Source organism: Salvia splendens, chromosome 16, assembly GCF_004379255.2.
Source record: "Salvia splendens isolate huo1 chromosome 16, SspV2, whole genome shotgun sequence".
Lineage (NCBI taxonomy): Eukaryota > Viridiplantae > Streptophyta > Magnoliopsida > Lamiales > Lamiaceae > Salvia > Salvia splendens.
In genome coordinates this window covers 14,396,409-14,417,126 of record NC_056047.1, presented here as the reverse complement: position 1 = coordinate 14,417,126, position 20,718 = coordinate 14,396,409, and the positions used below count along the sequence as shown (strand labels likewise).

At 38.5% G+C, this 20,718-nt stretch overlaps 2 protein-coding genes across 2 annotated transcripts; one reads left to right on the top strand and one right to left on the bottom strand.

Moving 5' to 3' along the window:
* Window positions 1-4,315: 4,315 nt before the first annotated feature.
* LOC121770872 lies at window positions 4,316-10,353 on the top strand. Its single transcript, XM_042167658.1, has 3 exons — window positions 4,316-5,121; window positions 9,543-9,645; window positions 9,720-10,353. The coding sequence occupies exons 1-3, from the start codon at window positions 4,465-4,467 to the stop codon at window positions 10,217-10,219; spliced, it is 1,260 nt and encodes a 419-aa protein (XP_042023592.1). The 5' UTR covers window positions 4,316-4,464; the 3' UTR covers window positions 10,220-10,353.
* Window positions 10,354-10,746: 393 nt separating this feature from the next.
* Window positions 10,747-16,470, bottom strand: LOC121770532 (adenylosuccinate lyase-like). Its single transcript, XM_042167255.1, has 11 exons — window positions 16,221-16,470; window positions 15,266-15,510; window positions 14,002-14,157; window positions 13,032-13,247; window positions 12,713-12,895; window positions 12,271-12,492; window positions 11,932-12,048; window positions 11,704-11,847; window positions 11,494-11,595; window positions 11,315-11,383; window positions 10,747-11,187 (listed from the first exon to the last, which is right to left on the bottom strand). The coding sequence occupies exons 2-11, from the start codon at window positions 15,458-15,460 to the stop codon at window positions 10,954-10,956; spliced, it is 1,638 nt and encodes a 545-aa protein (XP_042023189.1). The 5' UTR covers window positions 15,461-15,510; window positions 16,221-16,470; the 3' UTR covers window positions 10,747-10,953.
* Window positions 16,471-20,718: the final 4,248 nt, after the last annotated feature.

The following is a 20,718-nucleotide window of genomic DNA, read 5'->3' as shown; positions in this document are numbered from 1 at the left end:
TACAATATGGCATCCCTCATCTGATCATACGAATTGGGAAGGGCATTGAGTACTAAGATGGCTTTATCTTCATCACCAATCTTCACATCAACGGCCTCAAGATCATCTATAGATTTGCAGAAGTCCTCTAGCTGCTCAAGAATTGGTTTATCTTCCAAGAAGCTATATGAATAAAGCCTTCTCTCCATATATAAACGGTTAGCCAAGGACTTAGCCAGATATACCTCATCAAGTTTCTTCAAGATTCCAGCTGCGGTTGTCTCGACCTGCACCTCCCTCAACACTTTGTCTCCTAGGCACAATAGCACAACACTATGCGCTTTTAGGAGCATTTCATCGTGCTTAGCCTGAGCCTTCTCGTCGAGGGTAGGAGCCTTTCCCTTTGAATCTGCGTCGGCTGGGGTGAGAGCAGCAGCTAAGCCCTGCTGTACAAGAACGGCTCGGATCTTCATTTTCCATAAGCCGTAGTCGTTCTTGCCCGTGAATTTTTCAGCCTCCATACGCGCAGCCATCTCTCTATGCTTATTGTTCGCTTCCCACAGATGGCGCCAATTGTTGTAAGATTGCAATCGAAGAAGAATTTGATAAGAACGCAAGTTGAAGAAGATGAACACCCTTTTTTTTAGAAACCGAAATTGGAAAACTCTTATTTATCAAATTGCGGATGTATACAACTGATTTTCACTCTATACAATGAGCTAACAAACTAATTATTTATACTAGAATTTAAGTGAAAGAGATCTTCACAAAGTTTGTTGAGTCAGTTCGTAACCGCATCCAACGGCTATCTTGCTTTCTCCTTGATCAAGTTATATTCTTTTCTCCTTGATCAAGCTACATTCCTTTCTTTTGATCAAGCTGTCTCCCTTTCTCTTTCACCTTGATCAAGCTGCAGCTCCACCGAACGTACATGACTTAATCAGCCAATAATGCCAACAGGATAGTACTAGTAGTATTAAAGAGTGTACTGATTTCCATATTAATATTTAGATCTTTATTTATGTAATTATTTATTACACTCGAATTCAATATTCAAGTTGGGCCCCTGTTCGTATAATAGAAAAAAGTCCATTAAGTCTTGTAACTCGTTTACGGACTTTAGCCCAACTACTTCTCTGGATAACAAATTTACAACTGACTAGTCAGGTTATTTAAATACAGATACGGCCGCCCAACTTAAATTAGTTCAAGTAAAGTGTGAGCTCGCACGGGCTTAACTCAGTTGGTTCCTGGGTGGTAGATTGTCCCTAAGCAGACAGGATCGAATGCTGGCAGCCGCAGTGTGGGAGTTTCACCACTGTGGTGGCTCCTTGTGTGCTGGTTACCAGTGTAAGTTCCTCCCACCTAATGGGCCGCTGAGGTACCGTGTTTAAACCCCTCCATAGCGATGTCGGGCCGGGTTATGGGGGCGCCTGGGGTGAGCGAATCACCTTTTGTCCCTAAGTAAAGTGTGACATTAAATTTAATTGACAAACATGTCATTAAATCTTACCCTATCACGTGAGGATTATTAATCTCATTTCAGAAATGTTGGTTTTACAAAATAATTTAAATTCAACTGCAAGTAAAATCTAATAAAAAGCAATCGATCCATAAGATATGAGCCGACGAGAAATTTTTTTTATAGGAGCTATGTTTATAAATAATTTTAATTTTCTTAGAAGGTTTTGCATAATAAGTAATTTCTTACAGAAATGGATAAAAATCCAAGGTATTATAGAAATAAAAAGTAAAAAATAATCATGGACTGTAAGGGCTCGATCCCCATATAGGTTACTTCATATACAATATACACGTGACTTAATTGCTTTCACCTTGAGAATTTATATTCAACAAAAATAATAATGCAATTCTACTGATTAAACATAATATAAAATGGGGCTGGCAAGCTATAGCCTACATAGAGATTCCCTCACTGAGAACATATTTCTCTCTTCAAAAACAAAATAAATAAATAAATTTACAATGAAAATTTGAATAATTCCTTTATTAACAATATAGAGTACTCCACTTTTTATGTCCAAACAAATAAATGTGATCTCTATATCAGATTTATTGTCAGTGATAATTAATAGCAGGTCGACAATCATTAATCTAATTGACAAGGTCAACTTCTGGTCATTTCTCGGTCCACCAGCCAATATAGAATATACTACGAAATTCAAAAACCCTTTCTATTAAATTAATCTTCTATAAATAATTCGTAAAACCTCATTATTATAATTAAACTCGTGATTCAAAAGTCCTCAACAAGAATCTCTCTCTCTCCGTGACGCCACTCGCCGGCCCGCGAGTGGGCGTCGTTTATTTCCGTTGAAAATGTATTTTTTATTGTTTTTTAAAAAAAACCCTTTCTATTAAATTAATCTTCTATAAATAATTCGTAAAACCTCATTATTATAATTAAACTCGTGATTCAAAAGTTTCAACAAGAATCTCTCTCTCTCTCTCTCTCTCTTGGCGAGCTGCGGTTCCTCCGTGACGCCCACTCGCTGGCCCGCGAGTGGGCGTCGTTTATTTCCGTTGAAAATGTATTTTTTATTATTTTTTTTTAAATCAGAAAAAATTCAAAAAAAATCCCAAAAATATACTAGCCGTTTATAGCAGTTTTTTACAAATTTTTTTATTTTTTTTGAATTTTTTAAGCCCCCAATCACTTCAATAAATATCAAATCATTCTCACAAATTAATCCACTAAAAAAACTCTCTATTCTCACTCAAACACTCTCAAACACTCTACATTCTTCTTCTCAAAACATTATTTTTCTCCAAAATTTAATCCATTCATGGATCTATTTGAGCAAATGCGTATAATAATGGAAGAATCGCTAGCAGAAGATCGACGTCGGGAGGAGGAGGAAGCCGCGATGCCTCAAAGGCGATCCCGGACTTACATCCATCGTAACCGGGAGAGAGCCACCGCAAGGTTGGTACGCGACTACTTTTGTGACAACCCGGTATGGGGAGAGACCTACTTCCGTCGCCGTTTCTGCATGCGGAAACGGCTATTTATGCACATCGCAAATACATTGGCAGCCCGGGAAGAGTTCTTCCAAGAAGTGTTCGACTCCGTTGGCCGTCCCAGTCACACGACGTTGCAGAAATGTACTGCAGCAATCCGTCAGCTTGCTACTGGACAAACGGTGGATGTGTTCAACGAATACCTGCACATTGGGGAAAGCACTGGGAGAATGTGTTCGATAAACTTCTGCAAAGGCGTCCGGGCAGCCTTCACCGACGAATTTCTCCAGAAGCCAAGCACCGCAGATTGTCAGTTTCTACTCCGACTTCACGAAGAAGTGCATGGATTCCCCGGGATGCTTGGTAGCGTCGATTGCATGCATTGGCAATAGAATAATTGCCCTGTGGCGTGGAGGGGGTCATACACGAGCGGCCACAAAGGCACCCACCCCACCGTTATACTCGAGGTCGTTGCCGACTACTGGCTATGGATTTGGCATCCGTATTTCGGGGTCCCCGGATTGAACAATGACGCAACGTGCTCAACCAATCCGACCTCTTCACCGAAGTTTGGAATGGAAAAGCGCCGGCCATCAACTTCATCGCTAACAACCGGCAGTATAAAATGGGGTACTATCTTGCCGATGACATCTATACGAAGTGGTCAACCTTTGTGAAGACGTTCAATAGGCCGGTGAACAAAAAACAGGCTCTTTTTGCGCAGAATCAAGAGGCTGCTCGCAAGGATGTGGAGAGAGCGTTCGGGGTTCTTCAAGCTCGCTTCAATATTATCAAAGCCCCGGCTCGTACGTGTTTTTTGGAGAATATGGTCGACATCATGTATACGTGCATAATCTTGCACAACATGATTGTCGCCGACGAAGGACCTGAGGCGGGAAATTGGTTCGACCCTGAAACCCCGGGAAGCTCTACCACAAGTAGTCTGCCTAGCAGTGGAGTGCATCCGTCTATGCAAGATCGGTTGTCTGTTCGGGCAAGGACACGTGATTCTACCGCCCACGCCCAACTCCAGGAGGATCTAATGGAGCACATTTGGGCTAAATTTGGCAACCAGTAGACGCACATGATTGCCATTAGACAACTCTTTCTTCTTCTTCTTCTTTGAGTTTTGAGATTTTAAATTTAGAGAGAGTGAGCGAAAGATTTTAAATTATGTATTTTTTTTATTTTTTTAGGATTTTATTAATGTGGTTTTTTATTATTTTAGAATTTTAAGTTGTAATTTTATTTTATTTAATGAAGTATGTTTTTATTAATTGAATTTGTTGGAAATAAAAATAAAAAATGAAATTGAATGAATAGTTAAGGGATAAGATGATTAAGAGATGGAGGGTTGCAGGTGTTGTCTGTTAGTTAAGAGATGAGATGAAAAGTACAGTGGAGCCCATGAATAGTGAAAAGATATGATGATTAAGAGACGAATAAGAGACCGCGTTTACCGATAGCCTAACAGCTCCACTGAAATGTTAAATATCCGTCATCATGACACCATTTTCACACCTTAAATCAAATCATAGTTTGATTAAATTTTCATCACTCCTAAACAAAACACCTAATTTCAGAAATATGGATTCCAAATTGATCAAACACAAGGCATTCCCCAAAACCTCGCTGCTCAAGGACTACTTGATGGACGACATGAGCTCCTGCTCATCCAACGGCTTCAAATCGTTCCCGAGAAGGCAATGCTGCCCCAGCACCGTCCGATTCCTCGTCGAGATCGACCTCAATCAGCAGAAAAAGTATTTCATCTTCAACAAAAGCCCTTCCAAATCCGCCGCCTCCGCGTTCCAGAGAGTCATCGCCGCCGTGAAACGCCTACCATTCGGCTCGCCGGGTAAGTCGATCCTGCCGCGCAGCCTTTCCAGGAAAATCCTACGGAAAACTATCTTCTGGAAGAGGAATTCGAGCGACAAGGAGATCCAGCGGCTCAAATCGTTCGATCAGCTGATGAAGGAGGATTCTCCGCCGTTGGATATTCCCACCGATTTCAACGCGTGTTCCAGGGGTAATTCATCCAATTTTACTGAGGTGAAAAGAGAGGAAGACGTCGACGTCGACGTAGTGATACTAAAAGACGGCGATGTTACGACTGACGCCTCAAGCACCGGTGGCGCCGCCACCGAATACTCCACAGAGGTAAGGTTTTGATAAGTTGATTTACTTTTCCTGCTTTTAATTGATTCATTTCATTAATATTTTAGTATCAGTAAAAACGTTAAAATTTGTTAGTTGTTTGCTTCCGGTTTTGTTTATAATCAAATAAAGGATGCATATTAAATTACGATTAGAACTTGATTCCATCTCAAATTGGAGTTGTAGCTTTTTTTGCTAATTAAGGAGATTGTCAACAGATTAATAAGCTTTTGTGTTAATATTTTTTAACAATGGAAGATCAAATTATAGTAAAATCTCTTATTTTGGACGTTGGTCATCATATCATATCATATCAATCCACTGATTATTTATGGGACCACTATTACAGAAAATTATTTATGAAAAATAATCACTTATAAATACGCCTTTCTGCCTCTACATAAAATGCCTTTCCTTTTATATATCCAACTAAATCATTATATGCCTCAATTTTTATATTAAGATGAACTTAAACGTTTAGTTTGCTAAGCACTTTTATCCTAAATTTGGCGTTGATTAAATTGGATAGTTTAGTTATACATCTAAGATGGCGAAGGAGCATTTTAGTAAAAATAACAAAAGTGGTAGTACCTGTCAAGATAGAGAATCGTCCCTAATTAGGTAGCTCAATTTAGCCTTTAGGAATTAATTTCTCCATTTAAGTATAGCTTAATTTAGCTCTTCCCACTATATGTATTAATTAAACGAGATGGTTTGCTAGATGAGGAAATTACTGTAATTTATAATTTGGGCAGTATAGCGAGTTAATTTAGGTTACGATCATCGCTAAGCTTGAAATTTGAATTTTGAATCACTGAGCAGAATATTATAGGGATGTGAGAAGATTAAAATATAGAGTTTCAAAAGTTTGAAAAATAGTAAAATAATAGGCGAGGGGAATTCAAAATGGATAAACAATTAGAGCATCTCCAATGCTGGCGGACGTCAAATAGCCGTCAAATAGCCTTCACACTGCCACATCATCAGCACTACAATTCTCCTGCCACATCAGCTTGCCACATCAACTGGACATCAAATAGCCATCAAATAGCCTTCACACTACCTATCCACATCACTAATAACAATTATATAATTTAATTTACAATTGTATCAACATACATAATTTAATTTACGAGACAAATACGGAAAATTCGAATAATAATATTAAAATTTAAAAAGTACATTACTTTTAAAAAAAAGTACAACAATTTAAAAAAATTACAAAAAGTAAAAAGTACATTAATTTAAAAAAGTAAAACAAAATCACTCATCGCCGCCGTCCTCGTCTCCGTCGTCGCCCAACGCTTCTTCACTTCCGTCGCCGCCGCCTCCGTCGCCACCTACGCCGCGGCTATTCCCGCCGGTGTCCCTCCTCATCGCCTCCAGTTCTTCACGCTGGCTCTGGAGCAATACGCGAAGAAAATCCTTCACCTCGGGGTCCACCGCCGCTTGGAAGTCGGCTAAGGTCTTCACCATTTGAGCGCGCGTTTGTTGGCGCGCGAAGAATTTGAGCTCCTCGGTAGACCTGCCGAGGGGGGATGCCGAATGGACATCCTGGGAACTCGGTGTGCCCCCCCTCGCAACCTGCTGCGCCCGCCTTTGCCCAACCGGGCGAGGTCGGCGACCGAACGACCGAGGAGTCGGGACCTCCTGGGCCGTCTCGGGGAGGTCTGACGAACCACCGCTGCTGCCGCTATAATCTCCGGTATAGTTCAGTCTCTGCCTCTTCGGCCAGCCAGCGTCGACGCCTGCCCGGAATTTCTCCGACTCGTTGAGCACAACGTAGCAGTTCCAGTAGGTGAACTCATAGTACTTCTTATCCGGATCGGGGTAGGCTCTTTCCGCAATCCTCCTGCAGTCTTCCTCTGTTTGGCCACTGGTCTGCATGCGGAGGGCGTTGGCGTACAAACCCGAAAATCGAGAGACGCCAGCCCTGATTCGGTCCCAGCACTTCCGGACCTCCTCCCCGGTGCACGGTCTCCCTTCAGGGCAAAATGCCCTGTAGGCTGCAGCTATCTTCGCCCACAAGTTGACGATCCTCTGGTTGTTTGAAACGAGAGGATCGTCGCAAACACTCACCCACGCCTTGGCAACCGCAACGTTCTCCGCGTCCGTCCACTTCCTCCGGCCCCGGATTTCGGCGCGGGGCTGCGACGACTCGCCGACCTTCTTCGCCTTGCCCTTCTTCTTACCCCGCCCTACTCCCTGGCTTTGAATGAGAGTTTCAGAAACGTCGTTAATATCAAAACCCAAGTCCGCTAAGGAGAAGGTCTCCGAATACTGTGCATCCGTTGGGGTCGATGTGTGCGAAGAACCGGTGGAAAAATCAAAAGTCGGCCGATAGGCGTTGTCCCCCCCGTGCGTCGCCTGCGACTGTGGAATCATATGTTGCGCCGGTGGCATCATCTGCTGCGCCGGTGGCTGCATGCCGGGTGCCCACCCCGGCATCATCTGCATAGGGGGCTGCATGCCGGGTGCCCACCCCGGAATCATCTGCTGCCACGGGTACACGTTGTAGTACCCGCTCATTGGAGGCCAACCACCTCCCCCAGGAGCCGGGGAAGTATGGGACCCTGCCCCGGGAGTCGGGGGCGTCTGAGACCCTACACCGGGAGCCGGGGGAGTCTGAGACCATCCCCCGGGATTAACTGGAGTACCTTCGTAGTTGTTCTCCATTGCTCGTTATTGATCTTGTACAGAAAGTAAGGTAGAGAGAGAGTACTCGTTAAAACAAGTGGTGCGAATGAAAATGAGGTTCAACGCGCGTATATATTGTGTTTTGCGAAAAAAAAAAAAAAAAATATTTAAATCCGACGCCGGTTTGGCGCCGATCCGGGAGCCACAATGGCGCCCGTGAGGATCGGCGTGGGAACCGGCGTCAGCGCGGGAATCGGCATGGCGACGCCGATTTTGACGCCGATTTCGCCCACGCCGGTTCCAATGGTTCGGCGTCAAACCGGCGTGGGCGAAAAATCGGCGCTCCGGTGGTGACGCCGACCATTGGAGATGCTCTTAAGAAGAATGTTGAAATTGATGAAATTCCAGAGCGGTAAAAATAGGTGGGGGCACACGTGCGAAGCGGGAGCGAATTGGCTACGCTAGATTCCATGGATTATTTAATACCGCTTCACGACGGTTGAGAGGTGAGAATTATAAAAATAAATTAAATAATAGTACTAGTTTTACGATGTCGATTATTAATTATTATCATTATATATAGCACTACATTTCTTTGTGTAGTTATTATGAACCTGAATTTGTAACTAGGTGGGTGTGGCCGAGTTAAATTAAATACTAGTAGTACTATTAGGTGGCGTTCGGTTTCCATGACTAATATCATGAGACTATCCATCTAAGATTAAGTCGTGAGATTATTTTAGTTCGAGGGGGAGGCTATGACTAATATGAGACTATCCATCTAGGATTAAGTTGAAGGGTTCAATTTTATGAACCAAACACGATACATATTTAATCATGAGATTTAATCTTGCCAACCGAACATCCCCTTAAAGAACTAGGAGTACTATATTAATAATCAAACCGGAGGCTGTATTAAGGTCTAAGGATATTGTTTTAATTAAAAAAAAGGTAGAAAGATGTCAACAAAATTTGTCAAGTAATGGGTTGACATTATTGACAAATTCTATACGAGTATTGGGATTTACTTACCATGGGCATGGGTCTTTGTGGTCTCTGACTTTTTGCTTCTATCAGAAACATCCAAATTCCCATGGCAATTATTTTATTTTAATGAACCTTACGCTCTATGATTTCATTTCTCACCCCACAATATGCTTTAAATACAATTTAATAATTTAATTTAAGTAAAACAAATCAGATGAGAAATTAGAGTTTCTTGATGAGAGCAAGGATCAATCTTTGCCGAATGAAGGGAGTGGAAAACAATAATCGTTGGATGTGGTCCAATACAAGCAAAGTGAATAAGTTTCATCTGTCACAACCCTACGTTATCACCAAACGAAATATTTTTGAGGTCCCCAGCCTATCTAGTGTCCACAGTTATTCAATACACACTCCACAGATCTAACTTCTCTTAGGATATATTTTTGAGGTCCTTCTCTTAGGATTTATTTCAACAAAATTACTATCACATCAATTGAGCTCGTATTGGACACAGCCTTGAGTTTCACCAGATTTAGGCAGCATTTATCACGTGTAACAAATATCACAATAGTAGTAGTAGTAGTAGTAGTAGTATCATTTAGACATTGTTTCTCCTAGGATATATTCTTACTTTGATGTGACCACTTAGCATAGTTTATCAGTAAGATTTTTTAGCTCCAATTTATAGGTGAAAGGTTTGAGTTACTGAATTTCTTTTGTTATAATAATTCAAATAAGTATTTTTTTAAATGTATATACATCATATTCATACATTAATGTTGGTATTGAACATGTAGCAGAGGTCAGTAAGTGAAGAGAAAGAACAGTTCAGCCCCGTGTCGGTGTTGGATTGTCCATTCGATGATGATGAAGTTTCATCTCCTTTCCCACCTATGGAAGTAGGTGATCACCTCCCTAATACCCCCTAAAAAATTCACAAAATATTATTATTTTTAATTAAAAATTCTGATGCACAGGAAGTAGGAATCCAAAGATTGAGAGGTTTGGAGGTGTGGATCCCATCAACCTAAGCAAACGCTTCGAATCTACAGAATCTCCGTTGCCTCATTCTTCTGTGTCAAGCACCCGAGAAGAAGGCGAACTAGAAGAGGACGAGGTGAAGCGAGCCGAGCAAAAGGCAATGGATTTATTGCAACAAGTGATGCCACCATGCAAGGCAGACAGGCTTCTGCTAGATTTCTTCAGAGAGAAAATCATGTCGAGGCAATGGGGAGAGGATTACTGCGAAGATCTGGTACGAGAAGCAGAGAGCTGGATCAACAGCACAGCATTAATCCGCGATGCTCTTCTCAGATGGAACAGGCAGTCTTACGTGGAAGAGATGGAAGAGTTGAAGGAGTGGAGATGCTTTGATGGAGAGATTAGGGAGATGGGGGGGTTGGAGTTGGAAGCTGTGGTTTTTGATGCATTGTTTGATGAGTTGGTGGTAGATATCTCATCTGTCACCGTCGTCTGAGGAGTCGAAACTGCGGTTGTTTTGGTCATTCTAGCGCTGGGATAGAGATGCTTAGAATGACTAAAACCACCTTTGAGATATACTTGGTTTTGTGTTTTTATACAATAATGAATTGGTGATTAATTTTTGGGACAGTGTAACTTGATCATGACTTTTCTCTTTTGATATGGTAAAATTTCTTCTGGCGTTCTACATCACCCTTCTCTAGCTTAATCGCACATATAGTTAGTTCTTGTGCACTACATGATTTATTTAAAACTTTAAGAAAATTGCATTCTTTATTTCTATCTGCATATTACTTAGCTATATAATCTACTGTATATTTTTGTTTTTCACTTTAGTCAATCTCAATTTTTTTATTTGAAATATAAAATCATACCTTTGATAATCATCCCATAATGGTTTAAATTGAGATAAATAAGATAATTAAATATAATGTGACAATAAAACTACATTGTATTGCACAAACTGACATCACCAATTACGAAAGAACATGGTGTTGTATCCATATCAATTTTGATGGACAATTGCGAAAAATTAAAAATTAAGATTATAACGACAAAATCAAATGTGATGGGACCAATTCACTGAATAGCAGTTCTTTTTCAATACATGGGTTCCCAGAATTATACATTGATCAGTAGTAAGTTTACATATCCAGAAACATTTCCTACAAAAATTGTAGTGATAGACGTGATGCTCGAACCATATGGGAAGCGTGTTTCATCGTGCACTCAGGAAAGGCTTGCTCCGTTCACCGAGCTCCTAACTAGGTTCAGCTTCTTTGCCAACTCTTCAGCTTCCCCAGTATATGTATGGGGCGTCAAATCTAAGAGACCTTTCTTGGCATCTGTGGGAATATCCAGGCGTTCGATGAACTCTCTTATGCTTTCTCTGGTGACTGCTCTGCCTCGAGTTAGCTCTTTAAGCTTCTCATATGGCTCTGGAACACCACATCTCCGCATTACCTATAACCAGACGAAAAAGGGCCACTTTAAGAGATGCAACTAGAGAATCTATTGTCCGCGGAAAAGAAAAACTACTTGGTACTTAGAGTGAACAAAAGCAAACTAAAGCATGACAGAAGAGACATACAGTTTGTATTGGCTCCGCAAGCACCTCCCAAGTCTGGTTCAAGTCTGTATTCAGCGAAGCTTCATTGACCTATATTTAGTAGACAATTTAATTGAGATTATCAAATCATACAAAAATACCATATGTATGTAGGCTGTGGAAATCAGCACAATTACACAAATACTAGTAATATTTTATACCTGGAGCTTTGCGATTCCTTGCAATGCACTTTTGTAGGCAAGAAGAGAATGTCCTAACCCAACACCCATGTTCCTCAGAACAGTCGAATCAGTCAAGTCTCGCTGCAATGAAAAATCACAGGACGGTAAGGATTTAGACGCTTAAAGTTAATAATGAAGATAATACAATTCAAATTTTATATTGCTTCAAATTATTTGGAAAAACGTTACCTGCATGCGTGATATAGGCAGCTTTGTGCTTAGATGTGATAAGCCTCCATTTGCAATTCCACAATTGCCTTCGCTATTTTCAAAGTCGATTGGATTAACTTTGTGGGGCATTGTTGAGGATCCAATCTCCCCCGCCTTAGTTATCTGCTTAAGGTTAAGAATGTATTAAATATGGAATGATGCAAGAGAAGAATGATATAGAATTAAATAACAGATTGTTGCTCTCACCTGCTTGAAGTAACCCAAAGAAATGTATCCCCAGATATCTCTGTCAAAGTCTACTAAAATGTTGTTGAACAGCATAATAGAGTTGAAAAGTCTAGCCATGTAGTCATGAGATTCAATCTGTATTAGAAGGATAATAAATGGTTAGTTAGTTCAGGTTTTCACAGAAAAATCCTTTTTCGATCTGAAATAGAAAAGGACGGGTGATATTTTTTGTCAGACAATCATTCTTGTGAGATGGGATTAAACAACACTCAAAAGAGCATATATTAGATACTGTCAAATGAAAATGGACCTAATAAGCAACAACAAAAATTAGAAACTCGTTATTTCGTTACATACCTGAGTTACATAAGGATTAAAACTTATTCCAAGAGATGTCACAAACTCCTCTGCAACCTGTGGCCAGTTCACTTCAGGATATGCAACTAGATGAGCATTGTAGTTTCCAACGGCCCCAGCAAACTTTCCTAAAATTTCAATTTGCGACAATATCTCGCGTTCTCTACTGAGTCTATATGCAAAGACCGCCATTTCCTTCCCTAATGTGGTTGGTGAAGCTGGCTAAAAATCACAAAAACGTCACAAAGTGGAAAAAATATGGTTAGCTATTTCTCAGTTAGTCATAGAATGACGGAAACAATCTTGATAAATAATTTTGTGCTTTCGTATCTGATTAATGCATGTTAATGTATCATCAATACACAACAGAAGACTACACTGCAGGGGCATGATAATATTAAGTATGAAAATTATTTGAAAGCTTAGCACCAAAGTGTATTACTTGTCCATGAGTTCGAGACAACATAGAGATAGAAGCAGTTGCAGTTGCAATGTCACACAAAGCTCTGATCAATTTGTCCATAGAAGGTAGTATGACTTTATTGAGGGAATCTTTCAGCATCAACGCATGCGCCAGGTTGTTAATGTCCTCCGACGTGCAAGCAAAATGGAAAAATTCAAGCACCTAACAAAATGGATAGTGATTAGTACATACTAGGTGCTACAGTGACTACCGAATTCTTGTATATTATTCGAAGTAATATTATAATACCAAAACCAGATTCAAAATCATCCAAGGCCAAGGGTATAGACATGTGCACCTTATTTATTTCTGGATGAGACTGGCATATTTGTTTCAGAAAGTACTCAACAGCTTTGACGTCATGGTTAGTCACCTTCTCAATTTTCTTCACCTCCAATGCATCGTCCAGGTTAAATTGATCGATTAAATTTTGAAGATAAGACTCGGCTTCTTTAGAGAATTTCGGGACCTCAGAGACTTCATCGATTTGAGAAAGCTTGAGCAACCATTTAATCTGACAGAAGTTGTTTAAGACCATTCAGAAGGTGAAAGAGATCAATGTGGATGAATCACATATAAAATGTAGTAGCTTTTATGTAACAACACATCATATAAAATCTATCCAAGCTTTATCATGTCCAATAAAACATCAACAAAACTCCATACAACTCAGTTAAGTAACTTCCGTAATATTTTGAGTGAAAGGCTTGACTCTTTGAACTGCACAAAATTAAAATAAATCATGTGTTGGGAAAGAGGAGGAGGATTTCCATTTCCACAAAACTGAAATAAATCCCAATTCTTAATTCCAGATGAAAAACAAAAGCTACTAAGAATTTTCCATAGCATGATTTTCCAAAGTCTAGTATACTTCCGATCCAATCCCTTTATACCCACCAGATACCACCTGAACAAGCAGCTAGTGAGAACAATGATCTTGACAAATAAGCTGCCATTTCATTTTTTGGTCAAAAACTAAAGTCACTACATCTGTAATAGGAGTATTAAGTTGTAATGAAAGAGGGTATAAACCTTTTAGCTGAGTGTATAAACTAAAACGAAAGAGTTCCTTATGATAGTCTCCACTCTCCAGCCATGTAGTTCTTATTGTCATACGAGCTAATTGATCAGGGCATTTATGCCACATACAACATCTAGTACATTCTACGAATGTGATGTAAGAGCCTAGATACATCTAGCCCACTGCCCGCTGTTATAGTGATGACCAGCAAAAATAGTTATAATCGAATTGTAAACCAAACGCTTACCTCAACTACAACTCGATACTTAATAAGACCGAATTCGCTCATAAAAGGAGCCAAATCCTTCACTTTGAACCAATAACGTCCATCCAAGGGGCACAAAGCTGCCAAACTTGATAGCTCAAGATCCAGTACATAATCATGAGCATCCATCGAGTTTACCTGAAAAACGATGCAACTTGCATCAGGCAAAGTTTATGCTTTCACAGTTTCACATGTGAAGACATCAGTCAAGATAAGTTACGTCAACGTAATCAGTGTATCAAGTTACAAAAAAAACATGAAACTTCCCTTGACTATCTCTTTTCTTTTACCAATTACCATTATATCCTCATATACCATGAACTGATCTGAACATGCAAACCTAGTTACCCACAGCGATCCAAATTCCGAAGCACAGATTTTTCTGAATGTTGAAAAACAGCAGTATATCTGAAATATGCCCTTAAATGATACAGATAAGAAACACTTCTTGCATAAGTATCAATATGCCAACTCATGTTGACTCTTGTTTGAAATTGGTTCAAAGTCAACCAGGCTACACTTTGTATGTACCTATAACAATATCAATTGAGATGATTGTCATAAACATCTATTGATCAACAAACAAAATTATTTGTGCTTGTCCCTGGAATTCCATTTGATTTTCGACTAACAAAAGATACTTCCAATTGTTCCCATGATTAATAAATAGAACCTGAATTGGTCATTCTGTTCCCCTTACTTCTACTGCAAATATCAAAACCATTTTTTACTATCAGCTAGGATTAGGAATAATTAATACAGATCCAACTTTCTAGTACTCCCTCATTCATGAGTTTGAGTAAAACATACTCCCTCCGTCCACGAAAAATAGGACACATTGTGAATAACACGGGTTTTAATGTGAAATTGGTAAAGTAAGAGAGAAGGGAAAAAAGTAAGAGAGAAGTAGTATTAGTGGAATGTGGGGTCCATATTATTAGTAAGAGAGAAGGGGAAAAGATAAGAGAAAAGTTGTTGAAAACTTTCCTTTTTTAAATTTGCTCTTTTTTTCGTGGACAACCAAAAATGGCAAAATGATCTATTTTTCGTGGACGGAGGGAGTACTATATTTCCTACTCTATATTCATCTTATCCAAAATAACCTATCTTCAAACAACCACAAACCTTTCCAACTCTAATCCTAAAATTGAACTAAGCACCTGTTCAATGTATAAACTAACAAGAAACTTAACTGTACAAAAATTCATTTGAATCTTAGGTTCCTCAGCAAAGTTGTGCACATTACCTTCGAAACAGAATCGGTGATGCTGTTGTTCACTTTGACAGACGCTCGCCCCATGGGATTCCGACGAGAGTGTAAGAAAGCATATGAGGCGACGCGATTACTATTAAGATTGTCAGGTTTGATGTGGTGGAGATGGCTGAAGTACGAGGTCGTGGTTTTGGTGTTGAAGCTCCTGACTGCAACACCCAAATCCATCTAAGCAATTGCAGTAGGGAAAGTCTGACAATGTTTGAAGGTGATAGGTACTGTAGAGAATTCAGTTAGAAAGGAGTCAAGTCAACAAAGTAGCAAACCCAAAAACTATAACATCAACTACATTAAATTCTCTTTTCTCTGTAAAAGTTCTACTGGTTTTGCTTCTTTGCAATTAGTTTTGTCCTTACTGCTCTTCTGCTACTTCATTAAAAACAACCGAATAACACACAATGACACAAAAAGATTACTAACATGAATGTGTACATAATTATATTTTTTTCATATGAACATAAGGTCGGATAAAAAACAAAGAAAATTCCTTATTGAGTATTGATTATACACTTTAATTTGAAAAAAAATGTACTATTACTGCAATTACTCCATCAGTGTCACAGATTTGAAATACTTTCAAGGAAAATGAAAAACTTAGCGAGAGCTAGATTCTTTAACAGCCAATCTAGTCTACTACAGTATTATACTTAAACACAAGTTTTTGGCACTTAATCTTTATTGGCGCAAGATATAAAATATTTCCTGCCGTGAAGAGTTACTTGGTAATTCATATAGGCTATAGCTAGAAAGAATCGGATGACAAAAATAGATTATGCCTTGCAGAATTGAATGACAAAATAGATGTAATCGATTATGCATAACTTGGCATTCCATGATCAAGTGTACACAGTGCTCCCATACCCAAATCAGTTCATTTCAATTCAAAATTGGATTTTTGTGCGGCTATATAAGCAGAAAAGAGTAGCACCTTGGATTCCTGACGTCTGGGCGTGACTCAACGGAAGCAAACTGATGCAGCCGATGGAAATCAGCAGCGTTTAATCTAATAAGACAGCAACTCGCGATGGTTAAAATTTGTCTTCACTTTGGAGATTTTTCTGTACGTGGTGGGAAATGGAAATTGAAGAAAATCAATGGAGAAGAGACACCCAGCCAAGTGCGGCGCGCTACTGGAATTAGGGCGGGATGAAATCCTCTAAAACGACAGCATTTATTGTTGTGCACTATACGCAAAAAATAATGAACAAAACGCTGATTCTCTGCTTTCCTTTTTACATGATGTTTTTATTTTTATTCTTATTCTTATTCTCTGTACTAAAAAAGCAAACCATCTAAATATTTTATTCTAGATATGCATGATTCCTTATTTGATTTTTCATGATATTTTTTAGTTTTATTGTTGATCATTTTTTAATTTAAACATTTAAAAAGTGGAATTAAAATTTAATTAGATTAATAAATTAGCATATTTATATGTATTAATTATTATAAGTATGATTTATTTTTTAATATTTTTATTTTATATTATCATTTTATTTTTTAAAATACCTTTTTTCTTAAAAAAATCAAAGCTAGTGATTTTATTGTAGTAATAATTTCTCCTTTGAATCTGTAACTAAAATCTTATAAATATCCCTACAAGTTTCGAATCGTAATTAGGATTCAAGGTACTATAAAATAAGGAATCATCAATCATGCATATCTAATATAAAATGTTTAGCTTATAGAATAAAAATAAAATATCATATAAAAAGAAAAGAAAAGTAAAGAATCGTTTTGCTCATTAAAGCACAAGCAAATGTAATGTTTTGTTACACTGTATGATCTCATTCCATAAAGATACAGTCACACTCGCCATTTTCCCTTAATTGCAATATTTTGCAAGTATATGCCATGCTTCCAATTTTTTAATGCCATGCTTCCAATTTTTTAATGCCATGCCTCTTCCAATTTTTGGATGCCATGCCTTTGTGATAGTGTTTGTGAGCATGATTGCGCTCGCAAATTTATTATTTGAGTGACATTACTATATATACATTCAATTGTTCGCACAATTTTTACTAGTGCTAGAATCGGTTTCCAAAAGCAAATCAAAGGTGGCAATTCTATTCCATTAGAAGTGAAATTTTTATATTTTACATGTTTTTTGAGAAAATAATACTAATAAGTAATTAAAGTGAAGAATTGGTAAAGTAAGAGAGAAAACGATGTGGAGCAATGGCGGATCTAGGATTTAATAATCATGGGCTTGAATTAAACAAGATAATAAATACATATTAGATACTCCCTCCGTCCCATAATAGATGTCACACTTAGAAGGAGACACGGAATTTTAATTAGAAGATGTTATTTTGTGTGTTAAGTGATGAGAGAAAATATAATTTTATAATTGATGTGATAAGAAACTTTTTCTAAAAGAGAATATGTGACATCTTTTGTGAGACAAATTAAAAAAGAAAGTGTGACATCTACAATGAGACGAAGAAAGTATATTTCTGCAAAAATACATGAAATATAAATATCACAATCTTATGTTATGCGGTATAATTTACTTTCACGAATATCAATATTTTGAAATCGATTCAAATTTTTTATTGGGAAAAGTTGCAAACACCCTCCTTCTCATTCTATACCATTAAAATGCCATTCAACCAGTCATCTTTTATTATTGAAAACACTCCTTCAACATATATTGTATTATCTTTTCGTTATTGTTAACAAATATTGTATTGTCTTTTCGTTATTGTTATAAAGTAAGACCAATTTAATCAATGTGACAAACCAATGGGGATTACTAAAAGTAAGAAAACACGATCGATCCTCTAAAAAAATTATAATTTATATTCTGTCTTTAATAATTAATAACATTTTATAGCATTTTGAAGTTAGTCTCATTAAGGATAAGACAAATAAAACAATTAAATCAATAATAAAAAACTAAATGCTTTATGAATACTTATTAGGCGTTAAAAATGAGTGGTATGCCCATTTTGTGCCAACTTACTACTTCTGCTATGTAAAATATGTTGGAGCTTGTGCCACCTTAATTATTATGTTTGGTAGGCCCATTTTATGAAGCCCAATTACTTGTTGAGAATTCAATTGTATCTCTCATCTTCTCCGCAGCAGATTTAGCTCACAGCAGCGAGCCAGAGACTTGGGGCAGGAGAGTTGGCGCCGTGGGGTCGGCAGTTGAGGGGGGTGGAGGGACTAGGAAAGAGATCGAAAACACGAACAGAATGCGGATCAAGTTATATGGAGTGATAACCGAACCAATTGGATCAGTTAGCAAATGTCGTTGCCACTTAATCAATGCACTCTAGCTCTCGCCCTTTCCGCCTTGCCAAAGTAATTTATAACTCCCAAATTTGCATAACTTTAACAGTAAAGCGGCAAGTTCGGGGTCGATCCCACAGGGAAGTTGGTGTGTTGAGTGTGTGAGTAGTGAACATGGGGGGTTGGCTGCTGCCACGCTTTAATTTGGGAGTTTTAACTACTGTTTTAATCTAGACAGAATTTAAACTAGCTAGCTTGATCAACAGAATTCTAACTACTGGGTCAAGTGATTTGCAGGAAACAACAGAAAAGTAAATGCGCGGATTTAAAGCTAAAATAACTTGATTAAACTAAAAACTGATTACAGCGTGAAATTAAACTAAGCTAACACTTGGAGTCTAAGAAAGCGGTAAACTGAGAAGAATCTCAGCGGGAAACTTAAGTCACGCTAACAGAAATGAGTATTCTGCAGCGCTCCCTTTGGTCGCCCTTCTAACTAAGCTATCTAACTAAGCTAGAGAATTAAACTAAACTAAGCTAGAGAGCTGGACTACGCTAGATAACTATGCTAAACTAAACTAGGCGGAAAGTAAAGTGTCTCCTCTCTTCTTGTGGTGGCACACCCTCTATTTATAAGCTCGATTCGGCATCCAGCTGGATAACGATCTTGTCAGGGAATATTCACTCATTCTGAGAATGAGCGACTCATTGATTGCTACGTGTTGTTCTTCTAGAATGTCGGCGCTTTTTGGTAACAAATTTGTGACTCAGCTTCGACCTTGCGTCTCATATTCCAGCACGTGTCCCCTTCTAGAACGTCGTCCTTGATAACAGAATGGTGCGTTGTATCCAGCTCATTTCCTCACGTGCTCTTCTTCTAGAAGCCCGTGGTCCCCTCCTAACTGCTTGATCGCTCCCCTTGATCAACTCCACCGATTCTGAGCCTTTTATCGCCTTTGTACTTGCTTGATCAGGTCGGCCGTGAAGCATTGGTCAAGTGGTAATTCTGCACATTTAACACTTGTTTTGCGCGATAAACTGATCAAGTAGCATGTATTTCACCCATAAACCGATGCATGAAATAGGCCCTATCAAACTGCTCACACTTAAAACATACTTGTCCCCAAGTATAAAGAAAAAGAAAAGAAAAAGATAGGGCAAATTTCAGGCATGGTTTATTTATTTTTTAAGTAAAAGACAAGACGAAAAGAATAACAAGACCTTAAGATAAAGACACGTATTCACATGTATGCATTAGACCGAATAATTTTCCAACAATCATACTCGAGGTCGAGGTCAATCCATTTGTGAGTAGTTTGTGTTCATTCTCTTTCGCCTTTGCTTGATCAAGGTGTCAGCTTGTCAAGATTGCTCAATTCAAAAACCACTGTTGGATTCACTCAGTCACTCATTCCTTACCTGAGAAGTTAGGACTGTTCACTCGATATTGCCATAAATTTAATACCTTGAATCGGATTGCACAAGATAGTTCCTTAAGGTCTTTGTTTTAAGGTTGTAACGAGACTCAAGGTTAGTAACGTATTAGGGTGGGTCCTAGGGGTTCTAAGTTCAAAAATAAAAAATAAAAAAAATAACAAAATTTAAAGAAAAATCACATGAGTCAAAAAGCCAAAGATTTTCCTAGACTCGCTGGATCAGAATTGGGATATTTTTTTTTTCTTTGGTGCTCATTCTTGGTCAGATTTCAACCTTCAGCCTTATATTATTTTTTGCTTTTGATTTTCTGGGTTAGGTTACAACTATTTCCTGCCCTTTTCTTTTTTTCTTTTTTTTTGAACCTTTTCATCATTTTCTTTTTATATGATCAATGATCAACCCGATTGTCTAACTTGATCAACCTGGCTGCCCCTTCTTTTTCTTGCTATCCCCTTTCGTTACCCTTGACAAACTCCATCTCTTTGACCCTCTTTCCTCATGTGATATGAAACTTTGAATTTGGTTTTAAGGCTTCAAAGAAAGGGAAAGAGTGTATAAACTCGAATTGGCTAACTAGGGGGTGCCTTGACTAATGAGGTGGGTTTGTGGAACGAAGGAAGAACACGGCTCAAATGGTTAAGTCCTAATGCCTTTAGTCATTACTACTTGTGCAATTTTCATCTCAATATTAAAAATCAGCCTCTCATAATTTTTTCTTTTGTAAAAATAGTAGAAAGTGTTCTACTTTTGGC